The following is a 10,702-nucleotide window of genomic DNA, read 5'->3' as shown; positions in this document are numbered from 1 at the left end:
TGAGGGCTCGGCGAGCCCCCCCCTTGGTGCTGCTAGGGTTAATATTGTTTTGGATGTTTTTATAACTAACAAAGCAATGGATGACAACAATAACAATAATAATGCAATGGCAGTTGTCAATTAGCCCATCTTGATTCTCTTCCTCACAAGTAGAATATCAGCAAGACACTCAGTGGCCAAACTTTCACACAACTTCTACTTTTCACCCAATTTAGGTATATTGTAATAAAGTACTTTAATCAAACTTAGAAGTAAACAATATCAAGAAGTTTATAACGGAAAGGTTATAAAACAAGTTACAAAGAAAATCCGCTAGGAGCTCTTATGCATTTAACATGACTTTAAATAGGGCTGCTCACAATTCTTTGATTATAATATTTAACATAGTAAAACATTTTACATTTAAGAGGACCTGAGGACTGAGCGGTCTGGGGCGAGGGTCCCAGAGCGCTTGGTTCAGAAGGTTGTGGATTTGATTCCCATTTGGGCAAGTCAATATTTATTTCACGGTGGCCCAAAGAAATGAACCTTGACATTCCCACTCTGGGGCTGTATAGGTCCTCAATGGAGGACTTGACCCCAAAAAAAAAAATAATAAAATACATTTAACACAACATCATGAATACCCCTAATGATTATTTAAATGTATTATACAGACTAACTCTATTTGTACGGGGATTGCCTCATAAACAAATAATTATTATTATTCCACCTTAAATGTAAAATGAAATAATACACAGCGATCACTAAAAACTTTTTTATATAAATGAGAGATTAAAAATGATTGGAGAGGGGTTGGTGGAATTTATTCTAGTAGGTAGTCTTTGTAAGGAAGTCTTAGAAACAACTAGACCAATGACTGTGCAAGCAGGTGATTTGGTGATCACGCTCGACAGTCAAATATTTCCCCAATGGACTGACTACCCACTTCAGGGCTACCAAACCCACAAGTTTGACTCAAGGTTACAGTAACAGAATAAATAATTATTTGACAATGACCCTACCACTGAGCAGCCTCGCTCTATTAGAAATATATATATTTATTACTTATATGTACATAAAGCATAAAATTGGTATAATTTTTTATTGTATAAATTAATAATAAAAAATGTTAGATGATTTTGGATAAAAAGTTTTGTTCGTTAGTGTTTTTAGTTGATGTTTAATAATCTTAATCCATTTTTAACCTATATAAATGCAATATAAATATATATTCTTTATTATTATTCTCAATAATATGATTAGACAATTTGTAAATATTTGTGGTAAATTTAATTTTATCTTTACCTGCCTTCTTTATCAATTGCATGTTATATTTATAAAAAATTAAAAATTAAAATGTGTAAAACTACAACCCATGGAGGGTCAGGGGTTCATTACTTTGTAAGGAAGTACTGTTACTAGGCCAACGGTTGTGCAAGGAGGTGATTTGGTCAGAATCTCGCTCGACTGCCAGATTTTTTTCCAATTAAGAGTACCCAATTTATGAGGCTGAGTGGACCCCTGGAAGACTCCAGAACCCACAGGAGTTGACTCATGGCTTCGAACTCAGGTCCTTGGCTTACCACGGTGCTTCCACACTCCCTTTTATATTCCTAAACATATTGTTATTCATATGTCATTTAAAGAATTAATAAATTCTGGTTATATCAAACAATTATAAACATTGTTGTGAAATGCATTTATGCCGTGAACATATTGAAGGTGAAATGCATACAATATCAGAACTTTTATGGTCAAATAACGGTAGAAGGAATATAAGAAAAACGACTTGAATCATATTTTAATTTATGAAATATAAAGAATACAATGTTTTTTTTTTCATTTTTAAATGTAATGAAATAATTGTTAAATATTTTTGGTAGATGCTTGGACGTCAATAATTGGTTAATATTAAAAATATTATCAGTAACTTATTTTTTAATATTATGTTACATTCTCCAATTGTTTAAAATTCATGATTTTTTTGAGAAAAAAAGATTATATCAGCCTAAACCTAAATATAAAAATTATTGTGAAGTAGTAGGGATGTATACAAGTGAATTGGTGAATAGTAATGGGATAGTTTGGCACCAGACCAAACTTTTGGAAAATTAAAAAAAAAATCCTTATCTTGGACACTTTTTTCTTTTAAAAAGTTCCATAGAACCAAACAAACTAGAAAGCAATTTTAATTGGATAAAACAATTTTAACTCCTTAAATATTTCTTATTATAAAACCTCTTGAAAAATAAATCAAAGATGAATGAATCTAAGTGGAATGAAAGTCCAACAAATAAAGTAAAAATTATAAAAATGAATTACTATAATGCTACAATACTTTCCTTTACAAACCTGCAGAGGACCCCAAATTTTGTGTAGATTGATGAGTAATGTAAAACAGTAAAAAATTAAATTCTTGATATTATGCAACTCTTTTAAGACACATAATAAAATAATAAGTGGTCATAAAAAACAAATAAAATAAGATGGGCCTTATTTGGGTCACATACAATAAATGAAAAACTGATATAAAAATAAAACAGAAATAAAAAGCAAGTTAAATTAAATTATTGGAGCAAATAGTTCGTGTGGCAGTCAATAAAGGTATCAAAATAGTAAAAGAAAACTATTTATTTTTAACCAACGTTTTGCCACACTTTGTAGGGCTGTCAGGTGGGGTAGTATAAAGGACAACTGTTTAGTTACAACTATTAAGAACAACTTATTTGGTTGTCCTTTATACTACCACCAAACAGCCCTGCAAAGTGGGGCGAAACATTGGTTAACATCAAATTGTTTTTTTTTACTATTTTGATACCTTCATTGACAGCCACCTGGACTATCTTCCTCCAATCTAATTCGTATGGTCAACTATGTTCTTCCAATATAAATTAAATTTTATTATACTATTAGTTTTCACTTTTAACTTTCTTACTATTTCTATTATATTTTTATGGTTAAACTTTCCATTTCTAAAGCTTCATTGGTTTTTAAAAATATTCTTCAAAATTCAAGGTATGGACCTTATTAAGTACAGTAATTTACACACACACATACAAAAAAAAGCCATATTTAAATACTTTGAAGTGTTTAATTGAGTTTCACTATCTTCTTGCAAGGACATCACACAGAACATGTTACCAATATTTGTAATGAGCATTTTTAAAGAATTTAGTGGCAGAAAAAATATAAAAGTGAAAACTAAAGAGATGTTAAAATTTCAGCTTTCATTAATCGGTTTTGTTGACTGCCCTTTCCATCTACTCCTCTATAAGTCTCATCCACCTTCAGCTTACCTTTTGTTCATTATTTCCCTTCTTTTAGTGTGTACAGTATTTTATATTTCTTTTGTTATCTACTTTTTTATTATTTCCATTTTCATTAATTTTCTTATACCTTTGTGTAATTCTTGTTTATTCATACTTTTAACTATACATCTTATTTTTATTTTCTTTGTTCATTTTTATATCCATTTTCAAATATTTTAAATCGTATTTAGCCACACCTTAGTTCATGCTATCTAGTCATTTACTTTGTTACAATATTTTATTTGTATGTATCTTCTTAGCCATGCTAAGTGGGGCAATAAGTTGGCTCACAATAAATAGTTTAATTATTAATTGAAGTTTAGTATTGCTGCACCCAGACCTTTCATGAAATAAAATTTTACTTTTTTATTATTCCTTTTTCATAATTGGGTTTGTTCTTTATATAATACATCTTTATAGACCCTAAATTTATTTCAGTTTTATATATATGTTACTTTTATATTAGTTTTACCTTCCCTACATCCTTTTATTGAGTTTTAAAATAAGTTTATAGCGTTTAATACTGGTGATTTCAATAGAAACTTCAGATTTTTGTAAATATTTTAAATCAATTATCCCGTTTTGATCTACTACATATTGCCATCTTTTAGATAATTTTTTAATTCCTTCCTCCCAGAACTTCTTAGATTTTTGCGCAATAAACCCCTTTATGTGCATTTTGCAATCCTCAAGCGAATTAAAGTGTCCCATTAAGAGCCCGAAATAAGTGAAAATCTGTTGGGGCAAGGTCTAGTGAATAGGGTGGGTAGGGGATCACATCCCAGCCAAACTCCAATAATTTCTGCCGGGTCTGCAAAGAAACATGAGGACGGGCGTTATTGCGATGAAAAACCATACCTTTGTGATTATGAGATAGAAATGATTTGAGACACTTGCATGAGATATGTTAAGCGTTTCTGTGATATCCCGTGTTGTAGAGTGAGGGTTGTCTGTGACCAATGCTTGAATCTGGTCATCATCAACAGTAGAAGGTCGACCCGAGCGCTTTGCGTCTTCCAAGTCAAAATTTCCAGTTCTGAACCAAGCAAACCACTTACAGACTATCTCCTAATGCATCATCACCATACACACTGCATATATTGCTAACCGTCTGTGCAGGGGATTTTCCTTTTTGGAAATAAAAAATCATTAAATGACAAAAATCAATTTTTTTCTCTTCCATTTTGAGCAAGCAAAATACCACTTAAAGATAAGGAATCTCTGTTGAAACTGATGCATAAAAGCACCTTAACTAATCCTTTTTTAGAATATGTAAACATTATTGACCAAGTAAACATGATTTTATAAACACAAAGAGGATTAAATTGACATATTGAAAAACGCTACGAACTTATTTTACTACCCAATATTTTAGCCTGATGAAGACTGGCAATATGGATGGATACATAATAAATATTTGACACTATTTTTTCAATGTTGTTCATTAGACAACTACCCAGACCAGTTTCTTTATTCAAATATGATTAACCATCTATATACAATATTTTATATGTTGTTTGAATAATTATTTTTCTTCCCTTATAAAATTCTTATTTAAAGAGGTTCTTTTTTGCCTCAGTTATAAATAATAAAGCATAATTAATAATTAAATTTTTTTTTTCATATTCTTGTTTTTTAGATGCCAAGATCATACCAAATAAAACAAGCTTACTAGTGTGTAGTCGGTTAATGCTTATGGATGAACTTTACTGGGAAAATCCATCAAAGTTCGACCCAGATAGATACCTTAAAAATGAACTGATAAAACCCTACAAACATTCTTTCTCTTGTTTTGGATATGGCATTAGGAATTGTCCAGGTAATATTTAACTTTTTTTAAAAAATATTATAGGCATAACTAACTCATCGATTTCAAGAACTAATTTAAAACCAAATATCAAATAATTGTTAACGAAATCACTCAAATTCAAGGAATGTTTTAAGTACAAGCATTTTAACTACAAATGATACAAAATCTGAATGATTAACTGTGAATAAGATTTTTAAAAAATGTTAATTTTCAATAACTTTTTTAAATTAAAGAATGCTGGTTACAGCCTGTTAAATCTAGAAGTTAGACAACTCTTGTGAGGGGGTAGTTTAGGAATAGTACTCAAGATGATTCCCATCTATGAAAGTGATAAGAGTTTGGATTTTCATGCAATTGCATCTCTGTTGCCTAAGCTCAAATTCTGCTGAACCTTGACAGATGTTGGAATCGTGGAAAAGACACTCAAATAAAAATTATGTTATCCTGCTCAAAATTGCACGTTTAGATGGTTTCCATAATTTTGTACGTTTTGAGTTTTTTCACACAAAATTGCATGCTTTACTGTTTTTGGACAAAATTTTGATTTATTCCGTCTGACTAGAGGGAATAGAGGAAGTTTTCGGTCAATGGTGAATTTTATGTAAATATACAATTAAAAATCTAAATGGAAAAATATGTAATTTAAATTTTAGGAGACTTTAATAAGAGAATTTTGCATAGAAGATTTCGAAATAATCATTTTCCCCCCAAAAAACATAAAAACAAGGTGGTTATAAGAAGTTGAAAAATTGAATTCCAGCCTTAATAATAAAAATATAAAATCATTTAACCCGAGAGAGGTGTAGCCTTGAGCATTTCGCTCACATTGGGAAATAAAAGTCTACATTTTCCTAGTATTTCATCTGTTTGGTTTATACATCTGTCCATCTTCAGTTAACCTTTTGATGTTGTTATTGCCACTTTTTTGTGTTACTCACTCATTTACTTTCCCCCCTGTACTCAATTCAGTTTTACTCTGGCCTCCTCACAACAGTAAGACTAAGCATTTCTCTCTAGTACAATAAGGTATCATTTCTTTTTTCCTTTGAGCGTTTTGTTCACCTTAATTTCTTATTTTAAATCATGATCCGAGGCCAGAATATCTTAGATCTTTTACAAAATATGGATTCTTCAGCCCCTGATGGCCTGCTACCATTTACAATTTCAATTTCATTGCATTGAAAATAATCATAAAGATTTTTGTCATAATCACATTATATAAATAAAGTAATAATCGTCCACCATGATACAAATGTTCATGAGACACCTCTTAGGGGACAAAATAGTAGGACTCTCCTGCTGGGTTAAGACATAAGCTTCCTCTTATCTCTTAAATTATGGACAAAATTTTAGGGTTTTAATCAGCGTAGTTCTTTATGTATGTCGGCATAAATTTAGAAATTAAATACTCTCTTCACGAGTTCAATTTGATACAAACAGGTTAGGTAACTTCACATGTATTAAAATTATAAATTAAACAATAAATTTGATTAATGATGGATTTGGGTGTTTTATACAGATTTTGAGCTTTTAATGCATAGTTTTGCATACCTTGGTTTTTTTACAGCATGTTTTCTGTTTTTTTAATGCATAGAAATTCAGTCTGATAAATAAAGATCTGATTAGACAGTTATAAAATGATAAGTAGCTTTTAAATTGAATTCACTTTGGTTTCCAATAAATTGGAAATTGGTTTCCATATATAGGGCAAAATAAGAAAACTTGTTTTGTTTTTTTTCAAATTATTATGTATATCGCCAAATCTATTTAAGTTAGTACATCGTTATAGTTTAATAGTTAATTTACAAAATATAACAAAAAATGTGCTATCTGTTCATTTTACACATTTTTGTAGATTAAGAATCATAAACTTTGAAAGGTTAAAATTATCTCCCTCATTTGGCACAGCCTAATTATATACTGATCTATAGATTTATCATGTATTATATCATCCAAACAAATTCTATGTGAAAAAGCCTACAAATATTTTTTTTTTTTTTTAAATATGATACGTACATTTTTGTTTAATTATAAAACCTTACTTAGTTATTTATTTTTTTAATTTTAACAAATAATGCTTAACCTATTTACTGTTTAGGTACGCAGTATGCTTATAACTATGGAAAGGTCATTTTATCAACAATATTAAGACATTTCAAAGTTGTTAATGATAGAAGGTTTGAGGATATAAAACTATCTCCCCAAATTATGATGGTAGGGAATGGAGGTTACAATATATCTATTGTAAAAAGAAAGACATAGTTTATCAAAAAGTGATATTGTTACACAACGCAGAGAAATACAATCGTGAAAGAAACATCAAATTTGTATAAATAGATTTAATTAATTTTTAAGCTGTTTATTGAATTATTTATATCAAATAAAGATGATTTGATTTCATATTGTCACTACCTCTATCCCTCCTTATAATGGATGGATTATTTAAAAATAAATATGAAACCATATAATAAATTTTCTCACCTCTATAGACTATGCAATTGCTTGCATGTACAATATTGTGTTGACTTGATTTTTTAAATTATCTGCCTTATTTTCTCCAAAATAATATACTTTTATACAGCATCAAAGGTAATCAGTGTGGGAGTGCTAAGATTGTTTCAGTGTGTAGTATTATTTTCTGGGTAGAACAATACTTTAAAAGTTGGAGTGAATTTAACACTAAATACACCTAACATCACTCTTCTGAATTGAGAAAAAGAACTGAAAACTGGTATATGAATTGAATTGGTGTTATAGAAGACCCTTTTGGGGATTTCAGGTTTTTTCTTCCCTTCACAGCATTTCTTCCTGTTAAACATAAATGAAATAATTAAAACAAATTTAACATGTTATTAAAAAAATAAATAAAGAGAAAATATTGATTGATTGATCTCTGTGACGCACAGTTTTTAAAACATACTTATAATACAGCTTTGTAAAAGTTGATGAGTTTGTTTTGTATGCTTGTTGGCAGAGCTTAATGCAACAGTGGTAGCTAATTGAAACATTTAAATACCTTAACACTGAGCCAACACACCTTATAATCTAATAATACAAACCTAATGATGCTCATACATCCACAATATTGGGAATTGTGCAATAATATTGAACTGGTATTGAAAAGTTGTGCAAAATATGGTAAGAAATAAAAAAAAAAATTGGTTACTTATTGAGTATAAATATTGATGGGGAAATATGGATGATATTGTGCAATATGGAGTCAGTCTGTGTTAACAAGTGGTGTTGAACTTTCCTCATGGCTATTAAAAATTAGGCGATTCATTCTTTAATTTATTGAAGTTTATCGTTCACTCCTGTCTTGTTAATACCAAACGCAAGAAATGCTATGAATGCTGCCACGACAGTATAACTATCATGATAGAGCTAGGTGTAAAACATGGTAATTGTAGCAGATACCATGATTACCTTAGCACACATTTGTATTTTACTGAATATACCGAAACATTTCTAAGTTGATTCCAAATTATAAATTGTTTGCATGTTTAATCAAGTCCAGTGATCACATAATTGACTCATAGTAGAAGAAATAATTGTTATAAACTTTTTTTTAAGTAGGAAATACATTTTTTCTTATGTTTTTTTGGGGATTAACTTGAATCCGATTTGCTTGCACTCGTACACGAAACCATAGTTGGTGTCTTCTCATTGCTATCACCAAAATGGCTCTTGTTAGAACTGTTACAGTTGTGAAATATTGGATTTAATTTCCGTATCGTTGAGAAACATCGGACCGCCATCCTTGTCAGTTTTCTTGTTTCACCTCCAACCAGTTACCATACCTTAGTACCAATCTATTTAAAAATATAGAAATTTCCAGCACATTCTTTTTTTAAAAAAACTACGAAATGAGCTTCAATGAATCAGATATTTCCAAAAACGTCAATGCCAAATAAAATGTCGGATATTTTACTACGGAATGCTTCCTTTAAAAATTTTTCATTTCTTACAGCTTTTCATCGATGACCATTAAATGTGAAAAAACTATACGGAAAAACAATCAATTCTAATGCACTAAAGAGTAATTAAATATGAGATGTTAATAAGTAAAATATCATTTATTACGACGAAAATAAATGAGATATAAAAATGAGAAGAAATAAAAAATAATTGCAACAGTGGTCTATTATTTTTAAATAACCTTTCTTGTTTTACATCTGTGTATAACCTTTCACTCACACATCACGAACTAGAAAAAATAAAGCAAGATAGTTTATTTTCATCACATCTAAAAACTTTTCAAGTAGACTCGATAAATTTATCTTTTTAACACTGACAGAACGCAGACAATTGTATTATAGTCATTACGAAAATTTAAATAAGAAAAATTAAAATTCCATTTAATTAGAAAAATAACATATACAGGCACATGTTTAGATAGAGAATAATCAAACATCTGCCCTATAATAATATTGTTAACACTGTAGTTAGATGAGTGTTAGATTTACATTTCATAAAGTCTCAGAAAGAAAATTTTAAGTTTTTGATTTATATATTTATTATGGTTTTCAAACAATCAGAAATAGGGAATGGCATTTGAAGACGATATAGGTCCCCGTTGGGACAAATGCGCCATCGATGGCGTGAAGAATATTGGTATGTAAATTTTAATATTAATTTTAAAATTAGTAGAATTATTATTTAGTAAATATATGTTTACATGGTCATTTATGAAGAAAAAGTGAAATATAAAACAAAGGAATTCCATTAAATATCTTTTCAGAAACATCTTTAAAATGTCTATTAATTGGAAGTGTTTTTAGCGTTGAACAATATAACTCCGTAAAAATTAAAGGAATATAATATCATAAATTAAATATAACACATTGTTTCTTATAAAACAATTCTAGCATCTATAGATAATGATGTATAGGTTATAATCGGAAAGATGTATAGGTTATAATCGGAAAGGTGTATAGGTTATAAATGTTTTAACAAAAATGTTTAGACAATTTTGTGCATAAAGCCGAATTCACAGGTTTGCCACTTGCTACAAATCCAGAATACCTACAAATGCTTTTAAACAAAGAAAGTAACAAACGCCGGTGTTCACATGTTTGTTTGTTCCATTGAGGCAAAGATGGTGGACTTCGGAATGTTACTTCTGATTTACAGTGTTTTCTTTATAAAAAGGAACAAAATCTAGATACATAAAATGAAAGGAAACGTATATATCGGCAAAGTAGGTGGTACATGATTAAAATGGAACTGGATAACCTTTAAATTTAACTTAAATTCTTGAATTTCTCTCAAATATTTCTTAATTTAATTACCCTGGCATTTAATGTTTTATTAAATGTATATTTGTGCTAGGTATAATAAAAAATAAACCTCTGAAGATAAATCACAAGATTTGAAAAAAAAAATTCGCCTAACAGATAGAATTTTTTTTTTTAATATTTATTTATTGCTATTTACAACTGTACATTATAATACATTTAGTAAATCTGATCTAAGTTAAATTGGAGTGTTAACAGGCGTGTAGAAAAACTACCCATTGGTAGCACTCTAATGACATTTTACATTAGCTGGTCTCGTGGCCATCTTCTTTTCAGGCGCCTCGGAGGATTGTCAGGAATGGAAG

The 10,702-nt window shown here is 29.5% G+C and overlaps 1 protein-coding gene across 1 annotated transcript in view; it reads left to right on the top strand.

Moving 5' to 3' along the window:
- Window positions 1-9,471: 9,471 nt before the first annotated feature.
- Window positions 9,472-10,702, top strand: part of LOC106679077 (MICOS complex subunit MIC10) — a gene marked incomplete at its 5' end in the record, with an annotated part of 8,932 nt that continues 7,701 nt past the window's right edge. Inside the window, 1 exon segment of the mRNA XM_014418031.3 lies at window positions 9,472-9,714. Within this exon segment, the coding sequence (XP_014273517.1) occupies window positions 9,648-9,714 (67 nt within the window).

Source organism: Halyomorpha halys, unplaced genomic scaffold (genome assembly GCF_000696795.3).
Source record: "Halyomorpha halys isolate HHAL.00 unplaced genomic scaffold, Hhal_1.1 Scaffold12.1, whole genome shotgun sequence".
NCBI classification, from domain to species: domain Eukaryota; kingdom Metazoa; phylum Arthropoda; class Insecta; order Hemiptera; family Pentatomidae; genus Halyomorpha; species Halyomorpha halys.
The sequence above is the reverse complement of the archived record's forward strand: the minus strand, read 5'-3'. Positions and strand labels throughout refer to the sequence as shown.